Below are 19,244 nucleotides of genomic sequence, written 5' to 3'. Positions count from 1 at the left end.
TCTCATTTAAGAGATTTCAAGCATGACACGCCTCTATCATCTCTTGGCAACACATTTTACGCAGCACCATCGACGCATTGAACCGCCGATTATATACGGCGGATGAATATCTTTTACTGTCAAATGCTTCAACTAGCATAAAGACAGTTGCTTAGTAGCGCCATCACACCTTGGCTATATGCTTTATTTTACTTGACATCACGACTGCGGAGCGGTCCTGGTCTGCAGCCGTACCTATAAAAAACAAACAAGTAACAGTTAAGGATGTAATCGAATGCCGAACAAATTTAAGGATGTAAACGAATGAACAATGGCTGTCAGTGTTGTTCGCGTGCGTAGTTTGTTTACCAATAGTTGGAGCAGCATTAATTGCTCTGACTCCATATATTCAAAGTGTAGTGGTGCTGGTAACCAAGTGTCTTTAAACCAGTAGTGTTCAGAGAAAAGGACTAAAATCATCTAGAATTAGCAGAGGCACGAGCGGATCTAGCACAAAGCATCTGGAACTTAGCAACTACCTCGAATTATCAGTGCGGTCGTAGACTCTGCCTACTAATGTCGGCGGCAGCAAGCTCTATCCTCGGTCCGAAATAGATCTGAGCTTAAGGCAAGATTTTGTAGAATTAAAACCCTCTATATCGGTCCGCGATTGGTTGTGCACGAAAAGTTTTGCAGATATAGTTCACTGTGAATGGACAGCGGATGTCTTTTATCAGCGGTAAGCAGAATTACTTAGTTCCAGTGGGAACACGAGTAACGAACGTCTTCCATCGTGAACTGTGCCAGCGTTTTCGTGTTGTGAAGAGCAGAGACGTACGTTTAGTTTAGCATAATATAAATACATATCTGTGAATCGGAAATCTACGAGGGAAATGCTTCTGCTTGTCACAACACGATTTTGATGAACACACCACGGTCTCAGTTGCGGAGCGGAGCACACTTCTAAAACGATCGCGGAATAGATAGAATATTTAGTTTTCAAGCAATATCGGCGGAAGACAATCAATCTTGCATCAACATTCGAAAACAAAACCGGAGCGACACGGTAGGGTTTGGCTTCATCTGAAGCAACGATTAGTCGCCAACGTTATAGATAGGAAGCGAGCGAGTGGGCACAATGTGGAAGTGTCACAAATGTTGCAAACCGGTATTTTTCGGTAAGTGTCTCCTTTTAGGCTTTTCAACGTAACTCTAAATACCAACTTCCTTCATCATCATCATCATTTTTGCAGCCGAACGTAAACAATCTCTTGGTTATGATTGGCATCCAGAGTGTTTGCGGTGCGAAGAGTGCGGTAAACGCCTGAATCCGGGACAGCATGCCGAGGTAAGCAATATGTTGTTTTGGGATTGGGATTTTGGTTTGAATGCTAGTCTGGCTTTCTGCTGCTGCCTGCCATTTTTGCTCCTTGGTTGAAACTTTTTCGATGACGTACGTGGCTGCCTATGGCGCTGCTTTACGATCGCTGGCGGCGAATATGGGCCCTGCTTGAAGAAGCCAGTAAAACTTGAAGGATCATGTTTCATAAGCCAGCTGCTACCGATACTTAATAGAAATGAGTAAGACTTGAACGATCAAATGAATCAGTCGTACTCGACAGGGCAGTCTTCACCCAGGTGCAGTTTCTGACGGCGAGCAACAAGGCACTCTCAAAAGTCTTAAACAGTTCAAGCGGTACAGTAAATCGACCAAACTACCAAGGAGTAAAATACACAAACAGCACTACATTTCACTATATTTTATCTTCAGTTTGTCTGTAGCCTTAGGACGTAGCGCTGGCCATGACTTTCTCTCGATGTTTTCAGATATCTGTGCATGACTTAACTAGTTCATGCTTTACAATCCTGGAAATTGTTTATTTAGATAACAGCTTTGTGACATCAGCTTTAACCTTTGGTTGTGTGTATCATTCTGTGGCGAAGCTGTCAACGATCGTTCGGTAAACATGTTTACATTTACATTTTATCTAAGCAAGTTGTTATCCTTCAAAAGTCGGATTTGCTAACTACAGCGTATCGCACTATATTAATCGTTTGTTTATTTTGCTTCTTGCCGTAGCATACTATACAAAGGGTTCGCGTTGATATTTAAGTGTAAAAATACATGTTTCACTAAACTGATACTTTTGTTTAATGTCTTAATGTTTCATGTTTCATGTTTTAATATTTTAGCATAAAGGTGTACCGTACTGTCACGTGCCATGCTACGGGGCGCTTTTCGGGCCGCAATTGTTCGGGCACGGCACTCGCGTGGAGTCCCATAAGAGTTTCGGCCAGCCGAACCAGAAGAAGCTGGCAACCCAGCGATCCGTGGCCGGCCCAGTTGTTCCCAGAGGCCATCTCGAATCAAAGTTACGATGCTACAATCAATTCTACAATAACAAAAGTATGGAGGTCCGGAGCCGTGAGGTGAACGGGCGGTTGGTACTGGAGGGAGCACTGCGTATTTATTGGGGTGTCCAGGGAATGATTCACCTCAAAGAGGACGACGATCAGCGTACGGTGGTAACGGTCCGAAAGCGCAATTCATACCGTCAGAGTAATCCAGCATCGATTATCGGCCCACCGCCCGAGGCTACCAATGATCTTGATGACACCGGCATTGAAACAGGCGAAGAAGGAAAAGAAAACGTGCTTCATGTCGGTGAACAGGGATCTCAGCCAGCCATTATGGTTGGTTCAAGCACGATGAGCTCTGCAGAACCGGATAGCAACAATGATACGACGACTATCTCGGAAAGCATTTCTTACGATACGCTGAGTCTCTCATCCGAGCTCAACTCAATCGACTCGAAACCCAACTCGAGCGAATCGTCGAAGGATACATCACCGAGCCACGAAAAGTTTGTGAGCCTCCCTGCAAAATTGAATGTCGGCCAACTCAACTGGGATGAGATAGACGATCTGCTGCAGGTAGAACGACGCAAGGATGATAGCGAAAAGCTCTATTGTACGATGCCTTCTCCACTACCGCTCGGTTCATGCTCCGGTGGTGACAGCAGTCTTACCAGTGAAAGCGTGACGGATACCGACTACAAAACGCTTACCCAGCACACTGCGAGTGCTTGCGATGATAGTGAACGGATCGCTTCTCGGGGCGGTAAGAGTAGCAACATTGGCAGTGGCACGTCAACAGAAACCACGTCGGTCATAGAAGGACCATCGACGACCACCGACGAAGATTTTCGGACGCCAGAAGCAACGCTCCGGTCGCACGATTTCGAAGCGTTTAAAATGCAGATCAGCCAAGAGTTTATCGATGGGGCCGCCGAAATGGGAAATACCGATGGTACGCTCAAGCTCAATCAACCGATCGATCCGACGCGTATCAACGATTCACTGAAGCTATACAACGATGGTGTGATGAATCGTAGCCTTTCGGACGAGCAGTGTAGAAACGTGTTGTCGTTACCAACTGGTCACATTACAGGTATGCCAATGAGCTCTATCCTTCGGAAGGTACGCGTGAGAGTTGAACCAGGTATAATTGAAATATTTTATTTTCTGTATTACTCGCCATGGTTAATTCCTATTCAGATTCGTTCCATGTGGAGCGGAGCAATGCAGAAGACGGTAGTGGGACATTGCGCCATTCCGCAAACGTTCGCAATGGCAAGCCGAGAAACCATGGGGCAGTAGCGCAGCATGCTAAACGGTTTCAGTCACAGCGCAACAGGCACTCGGAAACACCGTCGTCGGAGATGGTTACTAGCGACGGGGACGTCACGTCTCCAATCACCGACAGTGACACTTGGACCGCCGAGCGATGTTTACTGCGATCTAAGTCTCAGGGCAATTATTATTCCGGCAATAGCTTCATGGATAGTGACGACGATGTAGAGGGCGGGGACGAGGGCCTGTGTTCCGGCTCGGAAACACTCAAACCATCCACGCGGCCCGTCGGCTCTATCCAGATACGCATGGATTGTTACGATGAACTCGAGAGCCCGTCTTCGGCACACGGTGTAAGCGCACCGATGGAAAATGGAAACGGCACACGGTCGGTAGTACCAACATCCGAGTACAGTACCAGCATCAGCGGTCACCCAGTAACCGATGATGGTGTGGTTTTGCGAAAACCACCGAAAACGGGGTCAACGGCGATCAAGCGGCGCTCGGGCAATCGGCGCTCCCGAACGAAGCTGAAGCGGCGGTGCTCTATCAACGGCCACTTCTATAACCGTGAGACGTCCTTTTTTACGCCACCGTACGGTTCGCAGATGAACGTTTGGGTCACATCGCTAGTCAACACCCAAGAGGTAAGCTACATAAATGCTTCTGTTTTGTCGTTTTGTTTCACCGTGATGTTATGTCTTGCTTCCCGTTAGCTGATAAATCTCCTGCTAGAAAAGTATAAAGTCGAGTCGAAGGCCGAAAATTTCGCGCTGTTTATTATACGTGATAATGGCGAGCAAAAGAAGTTAAAGGACGACGACCATCCACTCTTGACACGCGTTATCCTCGGACCGCACGAAGACATTGCACGCCTTTTTCTAATGGATGGACAACTAACGCCAGAAATAAGGTAAGATAATTTATTTATTTTGTCAATGGTTATTTTTGTTTCAGATCTGCGTTCGATTGGCCAGATGTGATTAGTTGCGCTAATGGTTTGAAGTTAGCCCTGTAAGTTGTCAATCAGGCTACGTTGCTCTGTGAATCTGCTGTTGTAATAAATAAAAAATAATCTGAAAGTACCTTATTTAGATTGGAATGTATCGGTTCTTTTGAGGGAATCGACAAGCAAAGGTTCTTGATTTGGATGGTTAACGGGGATTTGGTCTATCTTGTAGGTCGTTCTTTACGTGGAGTAGCACCGTAGCAGTCGAGAAGGAAGTGCGCTACTGGAGGACTACGATAGAGGAGGACTGGATTTGTCGATGAAGTAGTAATCTGTTAGTCGTGGGTGTGCGATTCTGGGTGTGCGACTTTTTGGTCTAGGGTCGCGGTCGGTCCAGGGGAAAATGGAGATGTTATGTTTCTGTAGGACCACTTAGTTTTGTTGTTCCATTCGCATTACCAATGATTGGCAACAGTTTCGGAGAGAGTCCTTGTGTAACGTATTTGACGACGTAGAACTGTATTTTGTTTCTATCTTAGCAGAACGGACTGGGCCAAATTTAACATGGATTGTCTGTTTTCCAACATCGCGCTGGAGCGAACCACTTCGAGACTCGCGATTTCACGCCTTCGGTACCATCTACTTGAAGTCCAGCCAGATCCTGGCCTACGTTGACATTATAGGCCGAAAACTATCCGATGCAGCTCAGGCTTACACAGCGATTCAGTAAGCTCGGTCTGCAGCTAAATGAGAACAGGACCAAATTCACATCCAAATGGCACCATCAGCTGCTCTACCAGCAACAGCAAAGAGCAAAGAGTAGACCGCATATGCGTGCGTCGACCACGGAGCGGTGAAGTGACTCTCTGTTTTGCAGACCAGGACTGTCCGGCAATCGAAATGAAACACGATCTCTTTGGTGCGCGTTCAAGTCACCAATCCAAATGATGAGAGAGGGAACTGAGTTAGGAGACTGGAGAGCTTGCAGTGTAGTTCTTCGGGTGTTAGTTAGTGTGTGGGAGGTATAAACCAACTGCTGTCGATTGGGACTCATGCCGTGATGGCTATGGCTGGGTAGTGTGGTGCTTATTGGAAATTTTTAAAAGGGGTAGGCGTTATGTAAGCCTTGGCTCCAGGCGGTCGGCCTTGCGAATGTAACACCCAAAACCCACCGCTCGCTCCGATACATAAGAACCTTCATCCTTTCTTCGACCGAGGCTATATTAAGCCAAACCAAAAAGACCCTTCTCCAATAGGACACAAACGACTAACACAGCCTTAGTGGACAAATCCAGTTCACTTCTCCATGCGGAGTCTTCATAATGTATTTAGTTATAATGTACGGTATGGTATGTATGGATTGTGGTTGAAAAGTATTATTTGGTATATTACAGATAGTTACAGAAATCAAACGCCCATCTGGCAATGCAATGGCCAAGGGAACGGTGAGCCACCTAGAAGCGGGTGCTCATAGAATCTCGCGATCTGACCAGCTCGTGTTCCTCAACCCACCCCCACCACGCCACGGGCGGCAGCAAAGACAAAAGTCGCGTCGTCATGGGTGTGACATTGGATTTTTGTTTACTTTAAATTAATTTGCATCACCACTAAAGGCAGTTAACATTTGCTGATCGCTTTGGGCCTCAGCCTCAGTCCCTCCAGGACCAGGTATGCATGGAAAATAATAAAAACAATTTGATGAACACCGTTGACGCAACGGAGTGTAGAGCGGTGTGTGTTATGGTGGGGTTTGGTGATGGTTTTACTGCATCGCGAAACGTTCGTAATGTGGTGTTTGCGATCGCGCATTAGCGTAGGTTGTGTCGCGGTTCAGCAACAATTAGGCTGCAGAACGAGTTAGTTTCAGCCGCGCCAATTAGACGCCACAAAGAAGTCACCCAGCACTAAGCCAGAGAAAAAGAGAGAGAGAGACAGATGGTGAGAGATGGGGGTAGAGGAGAAGAGCGAGAGAACACGAATGCGAACGAGACGGAAAACCACGAAGGAATCCGGTTTTGGCGCGACTGTGTATGGAGTATAGTGGAGTTTTAGCTTTCTTTCTGCAATCTCTTTCGGTCGGTCGGTCGGGCTCAGATCGGTTCTCGTTTAGTGCCCCGGGGGTCGAGGCAGTTCAGCAGGCAAAAAGGTGTCTGAAAATGTTAGCTTAACACAACGGGGGGGTCGGTCGGTCGTACTTGCCACCACCATCGAGCTGGATAAAGCCGCCCCCAGCAGCAGCGAGTGTCACTTCTCAAGACGGTGACACGGCTTATGCGGCTTATAGCGAAGCCTGCCGAGGCCCGTCCGAATGGTTTCTCGATGGGTGTGCGAAGCCGTAGATGTAAAAGGACGTGACACGAAAGAGCAGCATTCGCAGGAACATGTAACATGTAAACCTCCAAAAAATAAAAAAAATCATTCCATTTGTTGTAACGCATGCTGCCGTACTAACGTGTTCGCACCGCACCGAGCGATAGTAACAAAATCGACAAGAAAAGCTGTAAGGCTGTGCCTCTAAGCACGACTCTAACGTCGAGGCATCGGGACGGTTGCCCCGGGCGGCCAACGCCTTCCCCCAAACCAAGCATTCTGTGCCAAATGCACCATAAAGGGATTTGCACCGCGGTCTCGAAATAGTGTAACGCGTTTGTGTGTGTGTGCGAACTCTGTTGAACATCGGAGCTGTGGCGACTGTGGCCAACCAACGCGGAGGTTCGTCGCCTGCCACCGAGAGTCTTTCGTTCGCGCCCTGCGCCCCCGGCACTCTGGCACTCCGGTGGTTTGTTTTGTATGCAAAGCGCAACGCTGTGCCCAACTTCCCGGACCCAAAGCCAAGCCAAAGGGGACCCAACCGGGCGTCCTCCGAGCGCGAACTACAGAACTACGATCGATCACCGGGCAAGAAATCGGGAGCGAAAAGTCGAGTCGTGAGCCAGGGAGCTAGGGAGAGCGAAGAAGAAGGAAGGAACAATATCCACGGAGAGCGAAAGAGCGGGGGGGGGGCCCGCCCCCCCGCGTTGCGTGCATGTGAAGCAGGATCGCCATATGCACGGCTCGGCAGAACTATGCTCCTTTTGGGTGGCTTCTTTCGAAAACGAAAGCACCGAAAATAAAATATCATCGCACAAATTCGCCGCCGCCTAGTCGAACAAAGGTTTCCCGTAAGTGCCCGCAATTGTTTGTTGAGGGGTAATGACTGCGTCCTGGGCTGGGACAAACACCCCCACCACACGGTGCCGTTAGGCGGAGGTTGTTAGCAAATTAGCGAGCGTCGCGCACAAATAGTTTTTCGCGACTGCAACGCGTGATTTATTTCCATTCTCCTTCTCTCTCCCTCTTTCTCTCTCTCTCTCTCCGTCTCTCTCTGTTTGTCTTTCTAATTTTCAAATCGGTCGTTCTCTATCGGACGCCCGTTTTCTCGGCATGAATAGGTCATACCACGAGCAGGTTTGGTCACAACACGCATCATTGGGCCGCAATTCGTATGAGTGAAACAGAGCGAGAGAGTGAGAGAGAGAGAGCGCCAGAGAGGCAGTTAAAGGAAGCGACAACTTAGGAGAAACGATAGAGAGAGAAAGAGAAAGAAAGCATGCACCAAAGGGAGCACCAAGATCGCGGGCCGTTTAAAAGGATGCGAGCGACGGCGGGCCGAGAGAGAGAGAGAGAGCCTGCGGGACTTCGGAGCAGCGGCCTTCAGGCCCAGGAAATCGTGACCTCGCGCCTCTCGCTCTTTCGATCGCCTGAGCTCGAGCGAGTGAGCAGGATCAGAGCGCCGCACGGGATTCGGGCGCAGCCCTTCGCGCCTGATCGCCCTGATGTTGTTCGATGATCTCGAGTCGCGGCGATCACCGGCCCAGGGCGCGAGAGACGGCGGCCCAGCTTCAGCGGCGTGAGGGGATGGGGGGGTTGCCTTGTGGAGCCGGTTCGGCTATGCGGCGTCTGCGGCTCGGCGGCATTTACGACCAACCGCTCGCCGATGGTGGTTGTTTCTGCGTGTGCGCGCCCAGCTAGCTCTCTCTAGCTTCGGATTGCCTGAGGACGTTGTGGAACGTGTGCGTGTGTGTGTGCGCGTGTGTGTGTGTGAGCAAGAACTTGCCCTCGGTGGCGTGGGATGCGGTGAGTGGTAGTGGGCGGGACACTCGCATACGCGCATATGTTTAGCGTTCGGTGCGTGAGCCTGTGAGGTGCGTTAGTATGTGCTGCTGGTGTGTGGTGGTGTGCGCGTAAAAGTTTCGGGAGTGAACGCCCGCACAGTGCGCGGGGTGGGTTGGTTCTGGGTTCTGCTGATCTCTAGAATACTAGGATCTTGATACGGATTAGGGTCAGAGCCTCGAGCCCCGCTTGGCGCCTTGGCCCGCAAATGAGATGCTAAACGATGATAGTGACCGTGCGTGCGTGCGTGCGTGCAACGACAGGGGGAGCTGTGAAAGGGAAGCAGAAAGGGCACCCAGAAAGTGTCGCTCACTAGCGCCCAGATGGCGACCACGTTTGTTGTCCACACATTGGTCCACCAATCAAACCGCCCTGGACTAGAGACGGGAGCCCCTGAGTCCTAGAATCCTGCCTAGAATCCGCTCCGTGAGGTCTCGTTCCCGTGCATCCTATCAACCGGGTCCATCAGAAGCCGGGTAGGTAAGTGAGCGACACACACACTTTCGCTGTGCGACAGGCCGTCCCAGACGTCAGGATATAGTATGCAGGGTGCGTGTGGCGCTCTGACAACGGCAAGGTCGTTCGCAGCATAGGTCTTCTTCTTGCTTGCTCTTGTGGCACACGTCACTCGGCACACGATGTGGCCCCGGGCACCCTGGGTTTCAGGTTCAGGTGCGAAACGCCTCCCACCAATCGCGGGAAACCAAGCGTGCCAAGCACTCATAACGCTGCCTAATCGAGCGTAGGCGAAGAACTTCGTCCGGGAGGCGGGGGGGTCATCAACAAAATCCGTTCAAATCGATGAGTCGCGGAACTTTGTGGAAGCGCTGCGCAAATGACAACTGTATTTGTCGCCCCAGAAGACGCTAAAACAGTGCCAGGTCCAGCAGTGTGAAGTTCAGGTCCGTTTTGGGGCAGATTCCCTGGACTGGAAGGTTCTATAGGTGCGAGAGAGACCAGCAGCAACTAGACGCCAGGGGGAACCGCACCGAAAACATCGTTCGATAAAACGCGGTTAAGGGCGATTAGGCAAGCAACTTGTTGCAGTTTAGGGCGCTGGACTCTCTGGACTCGTGGCGTGGAGTCGAATCCAAACTGAGGACTTTGCCCCAGGACAGCCTCTGCAAGGGTTAACCGGCTGCGGGGTAAGTCTCAGCCTACTTACGCAGCCTCTCCTGGATCCTAGCACGAGCTCCCAGTAAAAGTTCAGTAAGTTACGTGGCCGTTCCTCGATTTCTGGGTCCGTGCAGACCTCACCCACAAAGAGTTGTACAGACTCGGCCGGCTGACCTTTTTTGTACGACGTCTTTTTTTGTCTGTCGAGCTCTTCTGCAAACAAAACTTAAAGCTGTATACCGTGTGTGTGTATGTGTGTGTGTGTGTGTGTGAGCGCCTTAACCGCTTGCGATTGGCGCCATGTGGGCGACCTTGACGTGGTGGAATTGGCTACAGAAAGCAGTCCGCAGTCGCTCCTCAAGTAAAGCCCTCGAGCCCGATGGTGTAACGGTAAAAAAAACACACAGCTTCAGCACATCTCCGCCTCTCCGGGCGTTTTGACACGACCGGGCCCCAGTTAACAAACCAATCCGCGTTCCCTCGATGCATCGCCTTAAACGCAACCTGGCAGTATCGGAGCGGGAATTACGTAAGGAAGGCCGGGGCGTCCAGTTAACCAATTCGCCGGTGCGTAGGTGCCGGGGCGTACGCAGTCCTTCCATTTTGTCACCTTCGGTTAGCCGTGCGCTTCAGCTGTCAGCCTCTGTTCAATAATCTGTCAGAGGTCATCCAATAATCCGTACCTTCTGCTCCTCGGTTTGGGGCGAACAGTTTCCGGTGGTGTGACGGGGAAGCTTCGCAAGTTATTCGCTCCCCCGTCCAAATCCAATTTCGGATATTAGACGCTGGTCCCTTCGGCTGCCGCTGTCGCAGTCTCCTGGTTTGTCAGGCTTAAGACTGTCGGTGGCCGGTTTTGGTGTCGGTTCAAGCTTCACTAATATCTCCAGTTCACTGGTGCGCCCTCCGCCCAGTAATCCGGCCTATGTAGTTGGCCGGGCGCATTGTGTTAACGTTTCCGTAGCACCGAAACGTAGGTATTGAATGTTTGGCGGCTCGTTGACGCGTTCGTGGAATGTAGCCCGGGTGTTGCGTTTGTCATAAAGATATCCCCGCGGGCCGGCAACGGTTCCGCGTGCTTCAGCAGAATTGACTGGAGCGGCTCCAGTCAGGACGTGCATTGAATTTGTTTCGGTGCTCCGATTTTATTTGGCCCGTAACTTTGGGCCGTAACAGCTTGGGGAACATTAGACACGGATTGGGGGTGCCCAACTTGCTTCGTTTTAATGGGCTGCTCATGGTAAGCAGTGCCGGTATGCGGTCTAGTGACGAGTTGTGCATTAGTTTTGTGTGTACAATTAAAGGCTGCCCTTTGCATAGCTGGAATGAATACTTAAAACCCGGAGACCCGAAACGGCAATCCATGCCTGTCAGGCGTATTTTCGGGAATTAGGTTTATTCCCTATTCCCTCTAATTCTAATCTAAGCCTTATTTAGTACTTCTATTAGTAACCGTTATTCATATTGGAACATCAATCTTGTGACAGCTTAAATTGCATTTTTTCCCATCCCATTTTTGCCATCAATAGGAACAGATGGTAGTCATTTGCTCGTATAAAGTATAACGTGGTCCATCAAGTATTTGGATTTGAATCTTAGGAACTTTGGACGTCAAACTTGATTCTGAGCTGTATACAACGAGAGACTGTTTGGTGCGGATTTTGATCTGGTGGTATCATCGGCCTATTTTTCTTCGAAAATGTAAAATGAGCCTTAGCCGTCGATGGCGTATGCTACCAAGAAATGTGTTGGTTTATTGGTTCTTCGGCAAAATTGCTCAAAACTTGGACGACATTTGATTTCAACAGGACGATACTACGGTTCCATACAGCGATAGACACAATCGGTATTTTGCGCCCTTTCTTCGGAATCCAAACTCTACATGGACCACCCCACATTCCATATATAGAGGGTAGCATTAAAACATTCCAATCAAGGTCACCAAACGTTTGAGGCTGCCATTAGAAACGAGTGTGGAGAAGTCGTTGGGGAATGACGGAGTACCATTCCTCTGCTATTCAGATCAAATGTGCGATGCGGTTACTCAGACAGGCAAATGTTTCGATATTTTATTGTGTCCATTTTTTGTGTTAATATGTAATTAGCTGATAATGTTTCCAATTTATTGACAATGGGTCTTCGCTAACGCTTTCGCTCAATATAATATTTTTTTATGGGGCGAAGGATCTCAATCACTGGAGAATGTATTATGTAAAATTGTAAACACTCCCATTCCGTACTACTCTATAAATAACTTATACCTATAAAACTCTATACCCTAATGTCTTTAGGGTTATATCGTGAATTTCATGCATTGTCTGAATGAAAGACTGTAACGATGGGGAACTTCCTTGTGTCCGAGCTGCGTATATTAGAGTGTTTCAGCTAAATACCGAAGATGCGCATCTGCTAGTTGGTCATATTAAGCTATGGTGTTCCCCTTCAGGTTTAACATATTTCATTGATGATCCCACCGATAGTGTAGACGGTACACACAAATGTAAAGAAGGAACCTTTTAAACAAAAGTTCAAACATCGAAAAATATTAAGCCGTTTTTTTCTACAACCGATCGCTTATTTGACCACCCTATACATATGGTACCGCGAGTGTGAGTGCGGTCGTTCGAATCCAGGGGGAACGTTTCGAGCAAGAGCTTCACACCCTGTTTTAATCAAATCGATCAAGAAACGTCCGCCTCCGCTGCTCGGAAGCAAATCGGAGGATCGGTCTTCCATCGGAGCGTCCATCGGAGGAGTCTTCACGTCTCCAGGGTTCACTGCACTCATTAGGCAGCGGCAGCCCAAGCATCCGGGGACCATATCCCGATGCATATTTCCTGTTCTAATTGGCCCATACCTTTCGATCGCGTAGAAGTAGAAAGTTCCTCTACCCGAATACGCGGGGCCCGTTAGACTCGCATTCATCTTCGAAACGCTTAATCGCGCGCGTTGTAGGCTTCGGTTGGACTTCGGGACTTCTACTTCATCCTGATCTTCCGCGCTCAACATTGTGTAGAAGCGGTACCGCGGGGCCAACCGTCGTCACTCAGCGTGCAACGCTGATCGACGCTGTACGGCTCCACGTTGCCCTGTGCCCTATGATCCGTTCTTCTTCGTCTAAAACAATTCGTCGTTCTTGTTCGCATCCTCTTTCTCTAACTCACTTTTCGGTGTATGGGTATGGGTGTTCCGTTAAATGCTAATAAGCATCGTGAACATCCCAAGAACGGGTCGCGCAATAGAATCTACTGCTGAGCTCTACTCAAGACACGCTCTGTGTGTATGGGGTGAATGTTTTAATTATGGGATTGGAATTGATTGACAATTGTATCTCCAATATCCTCCTTGCAGAGTGTTTGTTGGTTTTTACCTTCCAAAATACCTGCCAAACTTTTATACACAACATGCGATCCCTGTAAAAGCAGCATAGCTTACCAGCTTAACAAAGCTGACGTTCATACGCTGAGTAAAATTGAGGACGGCGAAGCTGATTATAGAATTCTTGGATATTTGGTTCATAATCCTCTACCATACAGTCCTATTCCGTGGGCATCTTGTCAATGCATTGTGCTTCTGTTCGCGTATTTCAGCACTATATTCCCATATTATGTTAAGGTACTAGCTAACTGTAGGCATCTACGTTCTTCACTTTTTGAGCATAACGTTTCAACATTTTCAACTTTTTGGCATCATTTTTTAATGGAATGACTTAGATTTCACCTAATCATCCAGGAAACTGCCGATGCGTTGTGATAAATAAAAGGCTTTCGCTTACCAGCGGATCCAAACTTCAGGTCAACAGTCAACCGAAAGCGCTTCAAAACAAAACTAACAGTCGAACGAAGAACATCATTATGTAATAATAAGACCTACTAAATACGGCCCGGTCCGTTCGTCTAAGATAAAAAAATAAAACCCAAACTGATTTTCAACAAAACGAGTTTGCAGAATTATTTTGCATGCAACGTTTTAGCTGCATGCAAAGCTTAATAGCTGTTTTTTAGCTTAAATTTTCGCCGTTTTTAAAGAAAAACTATAAAATGTACCAAATTTTCTCGTTGTTGACTTCCATTGTCAAAACCCTGTAACTAACAAACAAATGGAAGAAACAAAAAACTGAAAACTTGAAACTGTACGAACGATACTGCACGAGATACTGTCGAGAAAATAATGGATTACTTTCTCCCCAACCTTATATTTGTAAAATCCTTGCTTTTCACATGGATAATTTTTTAAAATTATTATTAAAAAGGACAGGGAAAGGGTGTACGCACCAGACAGCGGTACAAAAAATGTTGCCCACTAAAAGGCACTTGAATGATACAGTTGAATGAGACGCTGCTGACTGTGTTTGCCCTCTGACTTTGTATTCTCAATGTCCTTTAAGGACATCCAGATGAAGCACCGAAACGAACGCTTCTCGAATGACCTCACTTTTAGACACGTACTAAGAGCATGCTGTGGGTATCACACCCATGTTGTCTATCACAGACAATGTAAGGATGTGTTACAATATTAATGTTACGAGCGGAGTAGTTGGCCTTGGGAATCGAACACAGGCTAGCTGCGTGACGAGTGTTACCAACTCAACTCTCTCAACGTGGGGTATATAGTTAAACCACACCGATGGCAAAAGGCATTGTGGCAAAAGGTTTGATGCAAAAGTCTACCCAAAGGACCATAAGGTCCAAGTAGTTATGTAGAACATGTTCTAGAACATCTAGAATATGTTGGTTATAGGCACCACAATTCGGTTAGGATCGGATGCCCCTTTTCCTTTTTTCGAAGCGAATCCTTTTTCGAGTGAGCGAGCGCAACGAATTTCCATTGCGATTTTAACGGAACGGAAGTTTACCAAGGACCATCATTGAGCGATGGTGATTATCACCCCGTTGGCCGACAAAGTGTGTCAATGGCTGCGTCTTCAGGACACGCGGGACGCCGATCGAAATGCGGGCTGGCAGCACCAGCACCTACCAACCATCAAAGGGGGCCATCGTAGCACGATCGTGGCTACGCTTTCACGCGTAACGCGAAGGTCGCTCAATCGGGTCCTTAAACCACCGAACGGAATCGGCGGATATCTGTTTTCCCTACGCTTCTACTTCGTTTCGTTCCCTCCTGGGTTTTCTTTGGCTTTTGATTTTGTGCTTCTCTGAAAACCCTGGCGATTCCGGTAGATCGGCGCGATAGGATCGCCCTTGGGGACCGAAAAACATCACCCTGCGGGGTGTTCGTGGTTCGTGTTTTTACAAACGTTGTGCTTTACGTAGCTTCTGCCGGGGGACCGAGCTATCAAGGGGGCTATCTAGCTCAAGGTTTCTGCGATACGGAATCTTCCTCCCGTTTTCGGCACGGGTACTACGGTTCGTGGCGGTCTGTGTGTGTGTGTGTGTGTTCTTTTAATGGCCAGCTCTTTCGAGCTGTAACAGTCTCGCGAACCCAGACCGCTGTCGACCCAGAATTAATTTTAATCGCTCTGGATTTTTCGAAAGAAATCCGAATGGGAGCGCTACGTTCGATTCGCGCCTTCGGCCTGCTCCGGGCTATTAAAATCAAACTCAAGCATGCAACCGAGCCAAGCCGTGGCCGGGTGAAGCGACGACGCTTTCTACCCTAATGGTCAGAATAGCCCTGTCCATGCCCGATTGAAGGCCACCGTGAGTTTTGTTCTTTTACTTTAACACCCTTTTCCGAGCCCCCCCCCCCTCTCCCTCTCACAACAAATCGGATGTAATCGGCCACTATCGAGCGAACGGGAAGACCACTTGGTAAAAGCTCGTCAAGGTAACAGGGGATGAGCGGTGTGAACGTTTATGATAAATGACCACCATTTGTTCCGTTTACGGACTGGGGCGCGGCGGTGGATTAAGAATGTCTCCAGCGAAGCCGTGAGGTGCCGCCCCCAACCTGGTTTCTTGCCAAGGTGGAACATCCTTTCACATGGTTTTGGTGTTCCAATTGAACGGAAGCAAGGAGAAGGAAACGTTACAGTTTGAAAAAAAAAAAATTAAAAAAAATAAAACTAAATATAAAAAAATTAATAAATTGAATATTTATTAAACAAAATAAATAAATAAACAATAAACAAATAAATAAATGCATAAAGAAATAAATAGATTAATTAATCAATAATTTAATAATAAATAAATGGACACAGACAGGACAGACTGGACTGGACATAAAGACAGGGGGATAATTCGTCGGTCATCATTCTCATGACAAGACCAATCCACCGCAGCCAGGCGATGCATATGACAAGCTTGCGGACATCATTCGCTTAAAAAACAAGGGGCCCGATTTGCTCCAACAATGGACTGGGTTGTTCAATAAGTTTTTTGCCTCGACACCAGAAGGCGCTGCTAGGAGTCCAAGTTTTTTTTGTTATATTGGTACACTCTTCATATGAACGTATGTGAAGTTTCATTTCAATCGATCACTTCATTTTATTGTACAAGCCATTTAGTACACCGGAAAAAATCAAGTATCGTGCAATGATTTTTTTTGAACGGTTCAAAAGCAAAGGAAAATGATGAACCAATGTTGAACGTGTATAAGCACTCTTCGCCTTCAATTAGAAAATAAAAAAGGGGATTTCTGAGTTTAAACGTGGTCGTAATAGCCTTCAAGACGATCCATGTCAAAAAAGTAAAAAACAGACACAACACCTGAAATCGTGAAAAAAATTCAGGATATCGTATTGGAAAGTCGTCTGTTTTCAAACATTAAAAAATCGTGCGTGGAAAGTGCGTTTTTCATCAAATGATGACGCCATAGCAGCTGTAGAAGCGTTTTTTGAAGACCTTCCAGAATCTCACTTCAGGGACGGAATTCTTAAATTGGAGACTCGTTGGAACAAGTGCATTGATGTTCGGGGAGGCTATACTGAATAATAAAATTAATTTCAAACCATAAAAATGTGTCCTTCTTATCGAGGCAAAACACTTACTGAACAACTTTGTATGTAAACCATCCAGTGCAATTTATTCTGACAGTAACGGTTGGGCCAAAAATGTTTCACCTTTCGCCTTTCAAGGGGGTGGCGCGAACCTACTAGTTCAGACCGACTTGACTTCCTTGCTCTCTAAGGGGCCATAACCTAAGCCATGAGTCAAACATCTTAACCTGATCACCCTCCCGCCTTTTTTTGGTGTTTTAGGGGGACAGCATATCACACCACGGCACCACCGATTCGGTGGCTATCCTCAAGGACATCGGCCCCCCCCAGGTTTATCAGTGCGTTAAGGACAACAGAACCACTGAATAATGGGCCAATGGGCGCAGGTAAACTCATGCCACGCAGAGTGTGATGGGCGGCCCACATTCGGGCGGCGTAACGGTCGGTGATAGGTAGTAATTAGAGTGAACCCATCCTGCCCATCGATTCGACGCTAGTGTCGAATGTTGGGGGAGCCTTTCCGTCAAGCGCGTGTTTATCCAGCGCGGACTCCAAGGACACCGCCGCCACTGGCGATGGCTATCGGGGGGCCGATGGCCAATTGTTGGGCGCCCGAACCTACGCCCTCCCGAATGGCAGAGGCTTTAAACTCACGCCGGTCACGCTGATGGCATTGGCCTACTGACCCCTACCAGGAAGCAATTGTCAGTGTCAGTGGGTGACGAGTGGTGTGCCACGTTTGCTTCGCATGTATGGCGGCGCGTCCTGGATGTAATCGGGAGGCATGTTTTCCTGGCAGAACAGGAAGGACACTAGCCCCCCCGCAAACCCGAGACAATGCTCATAATCGGGAACGCGGTCGCTACACGCTACGCGCGGGTCCTTAAGTGGTGCCACTGACGGTTTTATAACTTTCATTTTCGATGCTTTGGAGGCCCATAGAAATCCCTTCGTGAGGTGGGGCCTGACCGGGATAATGGCCCGTCGGCTGGACTTTCAAAGTTCCCGGTGACTTAAATCGAGTTGTCGTCGGGTCGACGTGGGCGACTTAAGATCCCGGATATGGTTGATGATTGGCCCCCGTAGCAATGGTTGATGCAGTTGCAGGAGTTCATGCGAGTCTAGGCACTGAATTAGGTTCATGTTTTTGGTATCTGTTTGATTTCTATAAGAACCTCCCAACATTGTCCCCCGTGTTCCCCATCCCCAACATTGTCCTTCCCCAGCACCTGCCCTCGGGGCGTAGAACTTATACGCCCGGTGAGATATAAAGGCACCCTGCGTGCCTCAAATAAATACGCGAATCCTTTAACGCATACGAGCCGGGAGCCGGGAGGAAAGGTAGCTCTCGTAGAGGTAGGTAGCAAACCTCTTGTGCTCTTTGCTGCCCTTTTCTTGATCTTTCTTCTCCTCTCTTCGTTTATCCACTTCTGGTCCTCTGGCCGCTCTGGGTGCTTCTGGGAACGCAGGGAACCGGGCGCAGGGAATTAGAATAGAAAGGGGATTACATTTTTTTAAATTAGCTATCATTTTATTGGGCCAAGCACACAGACACACATCGAGGCAGGCATGCAACCGAGCTTCCGCTCCGTCCCGTATAGCCGTCCCCACTGCAAAAACAGGAGGGGCCCTCTGGCAGCCCATGGCGGCGAGATCCTTTCGGCGGCGTTCGGTAGAGCTCGGTTCGTTGTGGTCAGCCCTGTCACCATGGGGACGAAAGTGGACCACCAGAGTCAGAGCGTGCAACCGGTCAGCCCTACCCCTCGCTCGCGCTCCACGGATCTCCAGGAGGTCCCCGGCCGATTGCGGCATTCGGGGCGCTCGGGCTCTGTGATCCTTTGAACGGGCCACCGGGCAGCCCCGGTGACGGACCCCAAGACCCGTGGCTGGGAGCCAGGATATGGTATGTGGTATGGTAATGGGCGGGTGGTGAAGTGTCCGGTGGTCCGGTCCTGGAAGGTCCTGGGCTGGCTAGTTGATGGGTTGCCCGGTACAAAAACGCACTGACCAGTGGTGGGCCCACCTTAGACGAGCTTCGGACGGCGCTCGGTGCGGACCCGCGGACCGCGAAAATCCCCGTGATCACAGTTTCGTTCGTTCGTTCGTTCGTTCGTTCGTTCGTGTGTGTTTCCGGTTTCACGAGCTCGGCGGGGCCGGTTCGAGGTTCGAGGTTTCCCGGGTTCTAATCCGAGTGTGTTGTGGAAAGAATAATTTTTGGAACTAGCCAGCGGGCGCCATCGTCTTCCGGTCGCAGACAGACTACAGGCGAGAAGGAAGGATACCAGAAGGAAGGACGACGTACCAGCGAACCGATAGAGGTACGTCTGGCGGCGTGCGGCGAGAATAATTCTTGCCTCGCGGTGGTTTTCGAATCTGGAGTTGCTCGCAAAAGGAACCGAGAAATCCGCAAAAAGTGATGCATTTAAGGTGCCGCGGGTGCGTGTGACAGTGTGTTTCTCCAATAATTAAGCATCATCCTGGTTTGTGAGTGTTTTGTGGATAGCAGCCGAGTTTGCCAAA

At 48.7% G+C, this 19,244-nt stretch overlaps 2 protein-coding genes across 2 annotated transcripts in view; one reads left to right on the top strand and one right to left on the bottom strand.

Annotated features, from left to right (window-relative positions):
- LOC128274223 (uncharacterized) overlaps positions 1-19,244 on the bottom strand; it is a 305,029-nt gene that overhangs the window by 68,995 nt on the left and 216,790 nt on the right. The window lies entirely within an intron of this gene.
- LOC128275203 (uncharacterized) lies at positions 527-4,884 on the top strand. The gene is made up of 6 exons (XM_053013658.1): positions 527-1,157; positions 1,233-1,327; positions 2,173-3,430; positions 3,538-4,259; positions 4,329-4,525; positions 4,794-4,884. Exons 1-6 carry the CDS (start codon positions 1,118-1,120, stop codon positions 4,882-4,884), a joined length of 2,403 nt encoding a protein of 800 aa, XP_052869618.1. The 5' UTR covers positions 527-1,117.

The sequence above is a fragment of the Anopheles cruzii genome, chromosome X (assembly GCF_943734635.1).
Source record: "Anopheles cruzii chromosome X, idAnoCruzAS_RS32_06, whole genome shotgun sequence".
NCBI classification, from domain to species: Eukaryota; Metazoa; Arthropoda; class Insecta; order Diptera; family Culicidae; genus Anopheles; species Anopheles cruzii.
This window is presented reverse-complemented; position numbering and strand designations above follow the sequence as displayed.